This window comes from Pollicipes pollicipes, unplaced genomic scaffold, assembly GCF_011947565.3.
Source record: "Pollicipes pollicipes isolate AB1234 unplaced genomic scaffold, Ppol_2.1 Scaffold_3087;HRSCAF=3621_pilon_pilon_pilon, whole genome shotgun sequence".
In the NCBI taxonomy this organism is placed as follows: domain Eukaryota; kingdom Metazoa; phylum Arthropoda; class Thecostraca; order Pollicipedomorpha; family Pollicipedidae; genus Pollicipes; species Pollicipes pollicipes.
Window position 1 is genome coordinate 46,648,944 of NW_023596225.1, and position 16,648 is coordinate 46,665,591.

General features: G+C 48.3%; 1 protein-coding gene across 1 annotated transcript; it reads left to right on the top strand.

Annotated features, from left to right (window-relative positions):
* Positions 1 to 5,867: 5,867 nt before the first annotated feature.
* Positions 5,868 to 14,178, top strand: LOC119090275 (cuticle protein 7-like). The gene is made up of 3 exons (XM_037213058.1): positions 5,868 to 6,211; positions 13,352 to 13,482; positions 14,162 to 14,178. Exons 1-3 carry the CDS (start codon positions 5,868 to 5,870, stop codon positions 14,176 to 14,178), a joined length of 492 nt encoding a protein of 163 aa, XP_037068953.1.
* The last annotated feature ends 2,470 nt before the right edge of the window (positions 14,179 to 16,648 follow it).

A 16,648-nucleotide genomic window follows, 5' to 3' on the forward strand; every position in this document is an offset into this window, starting at 1 on the left:
ATATATATATATATATATATATATATATATATCTCTCTCTCTCTCTCTCTCTCTCTCTCTCTCTCTCTCTCTCTCTCTATATATATATATATATATATTATATATACATATATATGTATATCTATATATATATATATATATATTATATTATTATATATATATATATATCTATATATGAACGGGCTATAAGCCGACTCGTTCACCGCAAATTAACAGCAAACGCTTCCCTTGCCATACGTCGTAAGTCACCTACAATGCTGTGTTGGTAAGCAGAACTACTTTGCTGTACGACGTGCCAATATTGACCCTGGCTGTCCAGCCGTCATGTCAAGGGATGGATTGCTTTAATACGCGCCCGGGTGGCCGATTTGATACGCTTCACTCGGGTGGAGGCTAGATATGACCCTCTAAGAGCTCAGCAATTAAGAGAGATGGAGACACCAAAGTAACAGGGTGTGTTGGTATGGAGGTGTGAGATTGAATGTCTGAGTTGCCATTGTATCATTAAGATGTCCCCCACATAGCATTCGTTAGAAAAGCACAGGCGGGAGCGAAAACTGCTAGCCGAGGCAGAAGCATGAATATGTACTCTTGGTTCTGTAGTGTTTCTAAGCTGGTTAAGACACTTTTTGGCGTTTACAGACACGAATTGTGTCCTTCTCAAACGTATCAACGTCACACATATCAGAATGTATCGTATTAATTGTGGATTTTGTTGTTTCATAGAGAACCAATGAAAAAAATAAATGCAACTTAAAAAACACTCAGTTTAAAAGGGTATTTATGGAAGCGCCTTTGCTGGAAAATTTTGTATCAAGATGGGGATAAGTATAAACAGCTTAGAACATATCTACACCAGAATGATGGCTGTATAAGAGAGGTAAAACTCTCCGGAGATTTCCGTTTCATCTCGCTTGATGTAAGCGTGACGTCACTGGTGACAAACCTTCAATGCGCTGGGCCGCAAGGCCCCGGACGTAATGCTGAAGGGCAAACGGAAGCTAGAAATATTCGTACAGATGGTGAAAATGCCGTTGGAGGAAGGTGCACGTAACGAGCAAGCAAGTAACGAAGAATTTTGTGACGAATATAGCGGTAGGCCTTGCAAGCCCATGCAAGTATTTATCAAAGTTCAATGTCATGAAAAATGAAGACTTATACAACAGTGTAATACGCAGTGGGGCGGCAGAGCCATCGGGCTGTCTTCGAAACAAATAGAGAATAAACTTAGTGGCAGACTATGTGGCGAGCGAGACGAATGCGTATAAATGCGCATCCAGCTGGATCTGGCTTCTATGACGAACGCGTGACGTCATAAGTAAATTGGTAAACAGCCAGATTGCGCGGCCGATTGCGTACCTCGATCACCATCCGCGTGATCGTTGGCCGCGTTTTGTGATGAACTACACTGGCGTTTAGCTATCTTTGAGTTATGACAGAAATTATTCTGATAATCCATGAACTGAAGTATTGCACCGTAAACGAAACTGCCAATGCAAATAAAAGACATGAAATCATTGAAGAATATACAATCACGGCACCTCGAGCACGGCAACTCTGGTAGAAACTTTGATGACGTAGAAACGGCCCATGGCTTAATCAAACGGTGACGTATTGGGGAGTACTCTTTTTAAGCAACAAACCGTGTTGCTTATAGTAGTTTTGTGCCTTTTAAGCGTGGCAATCCTAATTTTAAATGGGCGCAATTATCGCATGACAGGAGTGGCTCGTGCATATGGGTGTGGCCATGGGTCCGTGCCAATCCATGGTGACACCAGCACAGCCGATGGTAACGTGCGGGAGGGGGTGGGGGGGGGGGGCAATCTGTTCAGTGAGGTAATGACCGTGGGGTGCTATCGGTGGTGGGCGGCCGACGTATAAAAGCGAAAGTACTGCAGTAGCAGACACCAGTTGCATTGCACACTCGGCCACCAAAACACAGCATGCAGGCATGTTCTTGAAGTGTATTGTTGGTGTAGAAATTTGTCGGGTGCTAGAGATTTGTTAGGCAAATACATCGTGGTCGGAAAATAGGTATGATGCTAGAATGAACGACGTCTTGATAACATATATGCTATGGCATTGCAGGTCCTCGTCGTTGCCGCCGTGCTGGCTGTTGCAGCTGCCGCCCCAGCCCCGGATACACCGGTGTACAAGCCCGCCCCGGCCTACAAGCCGGCCTCTCACCATCCGCAGCCCCAGTACCATGAGGAGCCCAAGCCGTTCGCATACGACTACGCCGTCAGCGACCACTATACCGGCACCAACTTCGTCAAGAAGGAGGAGAGCGATGGCCAAAACACTCAGGGTTATTACTCAGTGGCTCTGCCCGACGGACGTGTGCAGCACGTCAAGTACGTCGCTGACAACTACGGAGGCTACAACGCTGAGGTCACTTACGAGGGAGAGGCCCAGTACCCCCAGTACCACCCCGCCCCTGTCTACAAGGCTGCCGCTGCGGCTTACAAACCAGCTGCCGCCCACAATTCTTCCCCTGTCTACAAGGTTGCTGCCCTGGCACACAAGCCTGCAACGTACTCGGCATGAGGGATGCCCGGTAAATGAACGCACGAATGTGGTCTTATGATTATTATTTTAACAAATATGCTAATAAAACTGCCGCTCATATGTCCGTGTTGTTGTCGGTACGCGGTTCATCTCATTAGGCTATATGCACATGCTGTTGATGGTGGCGTAAGCGTCACACCATCCTTAGACTAACACGCCCGCCCTACACTTTACTGGAGCGAGCAGTGGCCTCCGCAGATCCGCCGCGAAAAAGTTTAGTTTTCGTAGTCAGAGAACAGTGGCTGCGTTCATTTGACGCCACTGTTCAGACTGGCTGCACCCGTGCGGCGTTTCTCTGCACCTTAACCTTTTAAACGAGTCATTCGCAAGATTCATCACAGTTAAAAATGGATTTTTTTGGCACGACTACACGCCTGTCCGCAATCACTTTTTCGCAGCATTCTCCCTCAAATGATGTTTTTTTTTTTCAACAAAATCATTCAGATCTGATTGTTGGGGTCGGCCGGCCACACGTGGAACATTTTCTTTGATGACTTGATGTGCGACTGGTGGTGGTGTGTGTGTGTGTGTGTGTGTGTGTGTGTGTGTGTGTGTGTGTGGTGTGTGTGTGTGTGTGTGTGTGTGTGTGTGTGTGCGATGTGATGTGTGTGTGTGTGTGCTTGGTTAGGTTTTTTGCTTGTGTGGCACCGTATATCTATTTTTTTAAAATTCAACTGCTTCCGTCATAGGACTTTTGCCTGTGGACTGCTCATGTCCTAACAAACAAATAGACAAAGCCACAATAACATCAATACCATGTTTTGAGCATATATACACATTTCAAGAAACTGGAATAATGCAGCTTCCGTAATCTGTCGCTGACCGCCGCGCTGCGCGACTACGAATATTTTGTTAAGAATTTGGCCAAAGACTACAGCATCAACCTGGTACCACGAATTCCTCTGCGAAACGAAATGAACAGGGACCGGAGCAAAATGTATGGTTAATGCAGTGCACCTATGAATATTTGCAATCACACATAGATGTGAAGAGAGTGTTGAGAGCGACACTTTGAAAAGAAAATGATCGAGCCATCATTTATCCATCCTCATTCTGCATATTTGGTCCTTAATTATAATCCTGATGTGATCTGTTAGGTTTGGCTTCTCTTATTGCCGACGAGCTCCGAACCGCATGATGCTCTTACAAACCAATCTATAGTCCCGTTTCCAGTACTACCATCTTTACATTCTACCAAATTCCATTCTGTCTTCTCCTGCCCCATCCTTCATAGCCATCGCCTGATTTTGTCATCGCGTCGGCTTTGTTTATAGCTGACAGTGTATTTGAAAGTAATGCTATACTCATCACTCTATGGCTCCTGCGCGTTCTAGAGAACCAGACATTTCTCTAGGCGTTTTTTTTTTCAAGGCAACATGTGAAGGGCTTCCTGTTCATTCAGAAATACATTTTGATATATCCACCTCTTCCTCGCACTCAATGCGCATTTCGTAGCCAAAATTGGTCTCATGCAAAGCTGTATTGAATCGATGGACATGGATCGATAGCGGTTCATACACGTGAACCCTAGCGCTAAGAAGTGTAGCTGGTCACTCCATACATCCTGAACGTTTGTTCACATTGGAAGTAAGCAAGGAGACGTTGCCGCTCGCCGAGCCATCTTGAGTTGAGCTATATGACCAATTTTAAAGTCACTGTCTGACCTCGCCGCCGTTCGAACACTATATTCCGTAAAACATTGGGGGCGGATGCAAAACTGACCTCTCCCGAACGCTTGTTAACATTTGGCAATTGGGCGAATAAAACCTTAGAGCTGATGGGTTGAGGACCTTGAATTATGAATGATCTAGCACACGGCAGGCGTGGTATGGTCGTGGCATAGCTGCATCTAGCAAGTTACGCTAAAAACAACTTGAATTTTCAGCTGCCTGAAGCTGTTGCAAAGTTTGACGCAGTATCGATTATCGGTGTGATGGAATCTTCTAAACCTTCAAGAGCGACAAAAAGCTATGTTTTTCGATGACAACTGGAAAAGGAGACCTGGCACCCTCCACATCCGCCTTTCACCACTTTTGCGCCGGTCCGGAGGGCCTATGAGACCTCTCCCATACGCTACAACCCCAGCCTTTGTTTCCGATCCCAGCATTCCGGTCACGCAGATTATTACAATTCCTTCAGCTTGGTATAGATAATCTGGGACCGTTTTTCCACGCCCGTGCCAGGGCATCAGAGAAATAAGGCCTGGGTGGATTGGATAATACCAAAACTGAATCCATGCGATCTGTGCGGCTTTAGATTTTCAAGTGTCTGGTCTGTCATGTGTGATCATTGTTTCTCGCAGTTTTCAGTTTCCAGTGGTTTTGCCGGAACCGTCAGGACGAGCTTGATCCTCTTGTGCTTAAAGAGCAAGTCTTTGGTAATGGCAGGATCATGAAAATTGCAGGGAAAATGGAATCACGATTGGGCATGATGCCTGAGCAGCGGATCGATGGTTCTTCATGTACTTCCACATCCACTTGTTTTACTTCCGCACACACGGCATCACAGGAAGTGACGATCCTGTGTCCATCAAGCTTGCTTTTCTTCTGCCCATCTATGGATACTAAAAGGGCATTTCTGAGATTATTCTTATATTTTCATATGTTTCTTTCTACATTGCACAGCTGAGTGTGCTGGCAGCTTGCCCCTGCGCATCAGATGGGCCGCATAGGGCTATCAGAAAAACGGTTTTTCTTGCAGACTATCAACATGCCATGTATGCCGCATTGCACCAATCAAGCCTCTGTCATTGGTTCTACGATAAGCTACAGTTTCGATCTTTAACATCCATTCACCAAACCTCTGCGCGCGTCAGTCCTAGCTCGGTGCTCATGGGTCTGGGTAGAGCGGTAAGCGCCCGACGGCTGCTGCAAACTAGGACAGGGTCACAGGGCCGCAGGGTCGCCGCGTGAGGGACGGGCGTGGACACCAACAGGGAGTGGGTCCGTGAGAGCCCAGCTGATTGGCCATCGCCAAACGGTGCCATGCTGGAGGTGATCGGACCGTGACTCCGGCCAATCAGCGGACTTGGAGCTGGCGCTTAAAAGCGAAGGCATTGTGGAGAAGGTATCAGTTTCACTGCATTCTCCGCCATCAGAGCTTGTAGCATGAAGGTGCGCACTAGTGGTTCAACTAAAAGTACGATATTGGTCGCTATGGTGGTCATCTCATCTGCATTTGCGTGCATACAAAGTGAATGAGATTTCAAATTCAGACTTTGTATAATGAGTACAGGAGCTATATAGCTACGAGGAACTTCTTAAAAGCACTTAAAGACAAGATATCAGCTCCGATCAGGAATGCATTTCAGTGGGTATAACGAACTACATTTCCACCTTCAGGTCTTTGTTCTCGTCGCCGCCCTGGCGGCTGCCGTCGCCGCTGCCCCGGCTCCCGATGCCCCGTCATACCACCCGGAGTACCAGTACAAGGAGCCCAAGCCGTTCGCATACGACTACTTCGTCAGCGACCACTACACGGGCACCAACTTTGTCAAGAAGGAGGAGAGCGATGGCCACAACACCCAGGGATATTACTCGGTGGCTCTGCCAGACGGCCGCATCCAGCACGTGAAGTACGTCGTCGACAAGTACGGCGGCTACAACGCTGAGGTCACCTACGAGGGAGAGGCCCAGTACCCCGAGTATCACCCCACTCCTGCTTACAAGACTGCTGCCAATGTTTATAAGCCCGCGTACAAGGCCGCATCCCTCGTCCATCAGCCAACCGTCACCACTGCCTATCAGCCCACTTCTCCGTCCCACAAGGGTACCACTGCGGCGTACAAGCGCACCTTTAAGCCTGCTGCCCCAACATACGGGACAGCTGCCCCTGCTTATCAAGCAACTGCGCCTGCATATCAGTCCACTGTCCAGGCCCACCAGCCTGACTTCAAGCCTGCCGCCCCTGCGTACAATGCCCTTCCTCTTTCCTACACTCCTGCCTCTTTGGCCTACACATCTGCTGCCCCGGCCTACACAACTGCTGCGCCGGCGTACACATCTGCTGCCCCGGCCTACACATCTGCTGCCCCGACCTACACATCTGCTGCCACGGCAGACAAACCAGAGGCCGCTCCGCACAAGCCCTCGACTGCCGCTTACAACTCCTCCCACAAGACGGCTGTCACGACCTACAAGCCGGATGTGGCCTATAAGAAGCGAGCAAGTTGTGTTGGCGTTTTGAAGCTGTCGTTATGATGTGACGTTTTGCGATGTGTATGCAAGGAACATTTTTATAAGACAGGGATTTTATTGATGCTGTTCTTTTCCGTTGGCAAACACAAATTAACAACCAATGCATTCAACATCATACCATACACACACCAACATCAACAACATCACACGTCATCATGTTGATGTGTTGGCATACACACATCAATAACCAATCAGAAGATGACACAGCTGTACTCTGTGGTCGTGATAATGCTGGCCGTGTCGTATTCCGAACGTACACGTAACAACGTGCAAAACGTAAACAACATTTGGATGAACTTGTCCACAGTGGTGATGCTGGACAGTGGCAGATTTTTTAAAAAATCCTTGCAACTTAGACTATAGTTTGACTGGAACAGAGGGCCTGTGTTTAAGTCACAATTGTTCAAAAATGCCTACTCGACGCTCATTGATCAGACGACTGATCGCCCATTTGACCGAACCCAAATCATTTGAAGGGTAGGTCTGGCCCGTGTATGATATCTGATTATCATGTCCACGGCGTCGACGGCCATTCGTGCATGGTGTTCCGTATGGGTATAGCTGCTCCTTCAAAGGACTTGGACAGGACTTAAAAACACCAGCACTAACAGGTCTCCACGGGTCACTGTGGTGACCTGACACTAACAGGTCATCAGTCCGCCCCACCGGCAGGTCTTAAGTCAATCACACTAGCAGGTTGTCAGCCCGTGGAATCTGAAGAAGTTATGTTGAGCTCTGTTCTATCACCGCATGATGATGCAAAGGAAAAGTTGCTATTTCAACTCGGTGCGACCGCCAGTTCAACTCAGCTCGGCATCGAGGTGGTCAGCCGGCGCACAAGGAGCCGCGGGGGCGATGGCAGTGACGCGTGCCGACAGACCTCGACATCCACCGAACGTCCGAGGCGAGCTGGCGCGGGCGAGGCGGGCCAGAGGCCACCGGCCTACCCGAGGCGGCTCGAGCGGCGGAGCCCGGACCGAGCCGTCGCGACGCCGGCGCAGCGCACCTCCTAAACAGAAGCACCAGTGAGTGGATTGAGCGCGAGTCGCTGACCACGGCGGGTTAGCAGCCCTAAATGGACCATAGCATATTCAATGCAACGTATCTAAACTGGCCTCACAAAACGTCTGCTGGTGATCTGGTATAGCTGACCCTGCAAAGCATGCCTAACTTAGTTGTCCAGCCGCCATGTCAGTGGATCAGTTGCTTTAGGATACTTCACGGTGTTCCAATGTTCGGTCACTTGGGGGTGGCGTGGATTTCGATATTTTTTCATGCCATTACACCCCGGCTCATTACACCAGTGGCTCACTGCCGATCACCCCTCCCTTTGTTCGAAATCACCCAATCAGCGTCGAAATGCACAGCTGTTAAACCAGTATCTATGCGCCTCAGGCTTGACAAGTGGACTGATGAGGTCAGATGGCTGGTACGGGGTCAAAGGGCAACGGATTAGCGTTAACGAATCGCGTGCGGGGCCGCCGCCGGAGAGGCAACATTCTGGTATCATGAATTTATATTCACATCCTGCACACCCTGCTGGATGAGTTTTAGAACGCTGATACTTCAGGACAAGGAAGATAACCGAGATTCTTGCAAGTGGAAACGAAAATATCTTGCGAGCCTTCACAGAAGGCACTATGGCCATGTCACTCACGCAGACATCGAGAGCCACATGATCCCATGACCATCTGACATGACAACTTGATCACCTCGTGGCACTTTAAACGTGTTGTACATGATTCCCACGGCTTGGACGTAGTCTAACAACCAGGGAGGAGGTCTGCTCAGCCCTTAGACGGTCACAAGTCATAGGTGTGACCATGTTCTGATAACCACATGCCAAGCAGTTTCCGCGTGATACTTTCATGGGTCACCACTTGTTTTATGGAATAGATATTAAGGTCACCGCCTTGATTACAGACACCTTGTTTCCAGGAAAAAAATCATCACAATCATCCCGAAAATTTAAAGAGCTTCCACAGATGCAATGCTGTTAGCAGCAGCAGTCCATGACAGGACATAGCTAATCATTTTAAATGCCTTGTGGTCTGAAGCTTTGGTTTATGCGGACGTCTTTTACGACAGCCGGATGAGAGACATTTTGACGAAAAACGTAGGATTATCTCCGTCAAAACCGCGCGAATCGGACAAATTTTTGTATGTACGTAACGCAGCTCAAGACACGACAATCATCACCACGAAATTATTAATGGATTTAACTGAATAACCGCTCTCATTCTGTGACCTGCACGTCGCAGGCTCATATGCCGGAGCCGAATTGCTATAAGTAGGCTACGCAGGCATACGACAACTTTGGAGGCTTGCGTCCAGACCACAAGGTTTAAGCACCTGATTGTATTGAAGTGCAAACGGCGAGAAATCATCACAACTCAAAATTCATGAAATTCCACAGATGGTCGTTCTCACTGTTTGGCTAGTATGCCGCAGGCTTGTATGCCGGGGCGGCATTGCTGTAAGCAGGTTTATGGGCAGGGTTATAGGCAGGGGCAGCAGCCTTGTAGGCAGGAGCGGGGTGGTACTGGGGGTACTGGGCCTCTCCCTCGTAGGTGACATCAGCGTTGTAGCCACCGTAATTGTCGGCAACGTACTTGACGTGCTGGACACGGCCGTCGGGCAGAGCCACCGAGTAATATCCCTGGGTGTTGTGGCCATCGCTCTCTTCCTTCTTGGCGAAGTTGGTGCCGGTGTAGTGATCGTTGACAGCGTAGTCGTAGGCGAACGGCTTGGCCTCCTCCTTATACTGGGGCTCCGGGTGGTAAGAGGCCGGCTTGTAGGAGGGGGCCGGGTGGTAGGGGGCCGGAGAGGACTTGTAGCCCGGCGTCTCCGGCGCCGGGGCGGCGGCGGCGACAGCCAGCACGGCGGCAACGACGAGGACCTGCAATGTAGTAGAGAATGTGTGATATATCAAGCGATTACTTTAATAACGCAGTTTGACGCGAAGTATCTGTGCAATTTCAGTCACATCGCGAATCTCAGAGTGCACTTGGTGTGAAGTAAACTGTCTCATAGCCAACAGGACACCATATCAATGGTATTATTCCAGCCCTCACCTGCATGGTGCGTTCTGATGACCGGGTTTGCAGCGCAAGTGGTGTCTGCTCCCTTGGTGCTTTCGCTTTTATAGGTCGGCCGCTAACCGCTGATAGACGGCCACGGTCAGATTCCAGTGAAGCGGACGCCTCCAACGGTGTCACCGGCTATGCTCACGAATTTTCACGGAATTCCTGGTACACGCCCACCTCCTAGAAGTAGACCATGATGTGACCCATGACGTTGTATGTGGAAAGGTCATTTAATTTTTATGACGATGAATGGTAAAGAACATGTAGCTTTTGACACAGGGCGTTCGTATCGATCTTTCTTGTCAATGCGCTGAATTCAGAGCAATCATGCCAGCAATTTGGAGCGACGTGTTGAAGCAGTTAATACTTCCCTTAAATCCCCAACTACCAGCTGCTCTGGCCTGCGACCAGGTCACGCTTTGGCCCCATCAAATCACATCCGATTCGCTTCAGTTTTGGTCGTTGTCCATCCGAAAGTAATTGTGACGTGGGTTAAACGCGACGAGAATTCGAAATTTGGGAACATAGGTATGGTGTAAGCGTATGAGAATGGAAATGTATGATATTTCATGTCATGGAGATGTCATTCCACACATCATTTCTCAGATAAGCTCAGGCGAGAGCAGAAACTGGGCGCCCAAGCAGATGCCTGCATATGCATGTTTTGTTTCGAAATGTTTTGTAGGTAATTAAGCTCTCAATTGACTTCAACAGCTATGAATCGTGTCCTTCTTAAACGTATCGACGCCACGCATATCGGCATGCGCCATTTTCAAATGCTACGATGTTGCCGCACACATAGTAAGGCTTTATTTACACTGCAATATCCGGTTGTGATGTTGGCGAAATCTTGGTTTATAAAACAACTTCACCTCAAAGCCTTCTAAGCCTAAGCATTCCATGGTGTCCAAGTTTTGGGACGTAAGCAAACCATGTTTACAAAAAGAAGAAATCAAAGTTACGTGGGTTGTTATGTGCATTTGGGACGAACATTATGCATATAAATAAGACAGCAGGCCTAGTTTTATTCCTCGTCGAAAAAAGGTAGGAGAATGGAGAGATAGATGCGCTGACGTTTCGAAAACCTGCCTGCGTCGAAAAGATGAGCGAATAACGAATATAAGCGCACCTATTTCTCTATTTTCCTGATTTTTACGAGCAATACGGCTATTACTACTCTCTTAAGAGTAAATCAGCGTGAAATGCGGCTAAAATGTGTTAACATGTAAGAGATATGACCATGAAAAAGTTGATAGCAAATTCTGAGCGTGCTCTAGATTAGTTCGGGCTATGACATGCTATGGTTCTGTTGAAATTTGACGCAACAAAACGAATTCCTCAGAGGGGGTATACCAACTGATATCATGATCTACTTTGAAACGTTCGTAAAGTGAGTCACAAAATTAGGTAAGGGAGCATTTTAAAAGGATGTAAATGGAAATGCCTGTGATGGAAAACATTAAAACAAGATGGAAATGAATGTAGTCATTTAATAATACATTTGCACCGGAACAATGGCGGAACAAGAGAGGTAAAACCGCCAGGCGAGTCTCGCTTTATACTCGCTTAGCGTTAGCGTTACGTCACTGGTGCCAAGACCTTAATGCGCATGCGCGACTGGCCGCCAGACTCCGGACGTAATGAGAGGCAAACGGAAACTAGAATCAGTCGTGCGGATAGTCAACAACCCATTTTTAGGAAGGTACATATGACCAGTGAGCCAGAAACGTAGAATTTTTGGTGAACATGACGATGGGCTTTGCAAGCCTAGGCGGCAAGCCATTGAAATGTAATACCATAGAAATTAAGGACCAACATACGAGCCTTATACGCAATGAGATGGCACGAACATCGGGCTGGGTATTTTGAAGATTCGATCCAGACTGTCTCAATGTATGAATTTCTCACATCAGAGCCCGCGCTTTTCAGCGCTTGTTGTGTGAGCCCTGACCCTTACCATCCGATCGCGCAATGCCAGGCGACGGCAGAATTAAGTGACGGGAGTTGAACGTGCCGCAATGGTCGGCACGGTCCGTCCCGCCCTCTGACGTCAAGTGACCTTTAGCGCGACCGCTGCCACCGGCCGCAGGTCACACCTGTCAAGGCCAAATAGCGAGCGTCTAAAGCGACTCGAACCCACCCCGCCACGGGTGGGTGAATCGGAAGGCAGGCGCTCTAACCAACAGAGCCTTCATCCCAATAAGAAATCAACTTAGTGGCAGACTATCTAACCAGTGAGCCGATAGTGTAGAATTCAACCACAACTTCATGAAGTGCGTGACAACCTTAAGCGGCAAGCCATTGCACTTCGAACTTACACGGCCTCGTGCCCCGTGGTCGTGACACCGCCGGTGGTGCGAGGGAGTGGCGAACTGCTGTTGTCTGTGTCTGTTGTCTGCTGCATTTAATATTGTCTGCGTTGAGTGTGTCAGTAACATTGTCGGCAAAGGATAGTATTTTTTACTAGATAAGCGGAGGTCTGTGCGGGAAGAGTTTTGCCTCTCACGTACTTAGATAAGGCAGATAATGTTTTGTATTTGTAGCGTGCCTTTTTACCTACCTAGGCCCAAAACGTTCATGGAGTTACAGATGGTGATGCACCATTTGGCTAGGTGAATGAACTAAATCAAATAAACCAAATTGGCTAAATCAAATGAAATTATGATGAACGTATGACGTCATCAGGCAATTGGCACACAGCCGGATTGCGCTGTCGATTGCATGAGTCGACCACGAACCCTTTTTTGTGATAAATTACAGGCATTTTTGCATCTTCAAATTACGAATCTCTCAAGAAAAAGCAAGAAAAGGCGAAAACGGGCTAAAGCACACACAACGACGCTTGCAACACAAATTCTTCGTTTAAATGAACGACGCCAACTTTACAGTGCGTCGAAGCAGACAGGTGAGTCACTCTCCAATTCAGTGGCAACTCTAACATAGCCACTCTAGTCGAGACTCTGATAACTTAAAAACGGTCAAAGACGCTATCAAACAATGCCGTAAAGAACAGCATCTTTACTGAGTAATGAAACTGCGCGATCAACAGCAGACTTTTGTACTTCGCATCGCATGGCATGAGTCGGGCGTGTATTAAGGAGAGGCTACGGATCCGTGCCAACCCACGTTGACACCAGTCCAGCAGATGATAACGCGCCGGGGGCAGTCTGTTCAGTGAGGTAATGACCGTGACCTTCGTCGGTGGTTGGCGGCCGGCCTATAAAGGCGAATGTACTGCAGAAGCAGGCACCAGTTTCACTGCATACTCGGCCACCAGAACACAACATGCAGGCATGTGCTCGAACTATATTGTTGATGTAGCAATATGTCGAGTGTTACAGATTTTGTTCCGGCAAATGCATCGTGGTCGGAAAAATAACAATGATGCTGGAATGAACAAGCCATTGATAACATATCTTCTATGGCATTGCAGGTCCTCGTCGTTGCCGCCGTGCTGGCTGTTGCAGCTACCGCCCCAGCTCCATATACGCCGGTGTACAGGCCCGCCCCGGCCTACAAGCCGGCCTCTCACCATCCAGAGCCTAAGTACAATGAGGAGGCCAAGCCTTTCGCTTACGACTACGCCGTCAACGACCACTACTCGGGAGCCAACTTCGCCAACAAGGAGGAGAGCGATGGCCACAACACCCAGGGATATTACTCGGTGGCTCTGCCCGACGGCCGTGTTCAGCACGTCAAGTACGTCGCCGACAACTACGGCGGCTACAACGCTGATGTCACCTACGAGGGGGAGGCTCAGTTCCCCCAGTACCACCCCACTGCCCGGCCTACAAGGCTGCAGCTCCGGCTTACAACCCTGCTGCTGTTCACAATTCTTCCCCTGTCTACAAGGTTGCTGCCCTGGCACACAAGCCTGCAACGTACTCGGCATGAGGGATGCCCGGTAAATGTACGCACGAATGTGTTCTTATGATTATGATTATCTATAACTATGTCAATAAAACTGCTGCTCAGACGTCCGTGTTGTTGTTGGTACGCGGTCCATCTCATTAGGCTATATGCACATACTGTTGATGGTGACGTAAGCGTCACACCATCATCAGACCACCGCACCCGCCCCACACTTTACTGGAGCGAGCAGTAGCCTCCCGCCGATCCGCCGCGAAAAGGTTTAGTTTTCATAGTCAGGGAAACAGTGACTGCGTTCACTTGACGTCACTGTTCAGTCTGGCTACACCCGTCCGGCGCTCTAGGCATATTAACCTTTTCAATGAGTCATTCGCAAGGGTCAACACTGTTAAACATGGATTTGTCGCACCACTTCCTGCTGTCCGCAATCCCCTTTTGCAGCATTCTCCCTCAAATGATGTTTTTCTTCCAACAAAATCATTCCGATCTGATTTGTTTCCGTAGTTTCCGTGTGTTAAGTGTTCCGTTTCCGTAATTCGGCTTTTGTCTGTGGAATGCTTATGTCCTATGTAAACAAACAAACAAATCCACAATAACAGCAATACCAAGTCTTGGAACATATATACACATCCCAAGCAACTGGAACACTGCGGCCTCCGTAATTTGTCGCTGACCGCCACGCTGCGCGACTACGAATTCTTTGTTGTAAAGATTATTAGCAAAAGACTGTACCCTCAATCTGGTACGACGAATTCGTCTACGAAACGATGTGAAAAGTGATTGGAGCAAAATGTGTGGTTAATGCAGTGAACCTATGAATATTTGAAATCACAAATAGATGTGAAGAGCAGTATTGAGAGCGAGACATTGAAAAGAAAATGATCAAGCAATCATTTATGCACGCTCATTCTGCATTTTTTCATCCTTGATTATAATTCTGTTGTGATCTGTTAAGCTTGCCTTCTCTTATTGCCGACGAGCTCCGAACTGCATGATGCTCTTACAAACCGATCTATGCTCTTACAAACCGTCAAGCCGATGCTCTAACAAACCGCCCCGTTTCCAGCACTATCATCCCTGCCTTCTCTTGACCCATCCTTCCTAGTCATCGTCTGATTTTATCATCGCGTCGGCTTTGTTCATAGCTAACACTGTGTTTGAAAGTAATGATGTCATTATCACTCTATGGGTCCTGTGCGTTTTAGAGAACCAGACATTTCTTTAGGCTTTTTTCAAGACGGCATGTGAAGGGCTTCCTGTTCATTGAGGAATACAGTTTGCTATATCCGACTCCTCCTCGTACTCAATACGCATTTTGTAGCCAAAACTGATCTGTTGCAAAGCTGCATTGAGTCGATGGACATGAATCAATAACGTTTCATACAGGTGAACGCTAGCGCTACGAAGTGTAGCTGGTCACTCCAGACATCCCGAAAGTTTGTTAACAGCGAAAGGAAGAAAAAAGACATTGTCGCTCGCCGAGCCATCTTGAATTGAACTATATGACCCAATCCTAACGTCAACGGCCTGACCTGGCCACCGTTGGAAACCTTTTCCGTAAAAATTGGGGACGGATGCAAATTTACCTCTCCCGAGCGCGTGTTAATATTTGGCAATTAGGCGAAGAAAACTAAACAGCTGATAGCTTGAGGATCTTAAATTACCAATGATCTAACACACGGCTGGCATGGTATGGTCGTTGTATAGCTGCATCTAATAAGTTATACTTAAAACAAATTTAATTTTCAGCTGCCTGAAGCTGTGCAAAAATTTGACGCAGAATCGATTATCAATGTGATGGAATCTTCTAAACCTTCAAGGAGCAACAAAAGGCTATGTTTTTCAATGGCAACTGGAAAAGAAGACCTGGCACCCTCCACACCCGCCTTTCACCATTTGTAGCGCCGGTCCGGAGGACCTATGGGATCTCTCCCATAGGCCGCATCCCTGGCCTTGTTTGTTATCCCAGCATGCCGGTGACGAAAATTGTTACAATTCCTTCACTTGGTATAGATGATCTGTGGATCATGTCTCACACCTTGCCAGGGGATCAGAGAGATAAAGCCTGGCTGGATTGGATAATACCAGGCTAAATCCATACCGATCTCTGTAGCATCCGATCTCAACTGCCTGGTCTGTCATGTGTGATACATTGTCCTCGCAGTTTTCAGCCTTTAGTAGTCTTGCCAGAACGGTCATAAACAGCTTTATCGTCGTGTGCTGAAAGGGCGAGGTCTTTTGGTGATGACAGGGCCATGCAAATTGCAGGGAAAACGGAATCACGGTGGGCATAATGGCTGAGCAGCGAGACGATGGTTCTTCATGTGCTTCCGCATCCACTGTTTTTACTTACCCACACATGGCATCCACAGGAAGTGATAATTTGTATCAATCAGCTGGCTTCTCCGCCCACTATCATACTCCAAGTGCATTTCTGATGATTTTACATGTTCTTTCTACATTGCACGGTGAGTTGTGTTGGGCAGCTTGCCTTTTGCATCAGACGGGCCGCAGGGCTATTCAGAAACGGTTCTTGCAGATATCACATGCTATGTATTTCGCATTGCAACCAATCACGCTCTGTCATTGGTTTCTACGGTAAGCTACCGTTTCGATCTTCACCATCCAATCCCAAACCTCTGCGCGCGACGTCCTAGCTCGGTGTCACGGATCTGGGGAGAGCGGTGGGCGCCAGAGGCTGCTGCAACTGAGACGGGTTAGCGGCCGCAGGGTCGCCGCGTGCGGGAGAGGCGTGACCAACAGGGAGTGGCCGTGAGAGCCCAGCTGATGGTCCATCGCCAAACGGTCGCATGCGGAGGGATCGAACCGTGACCTCAGGCCATCACCGGCTTGGAGCTGGCGCTTAAAAGCGAAGGCCTTGTGGAGAAAGTATCAGTTGCACTGCGTTCTCCGCCATCAAAGCTGCAC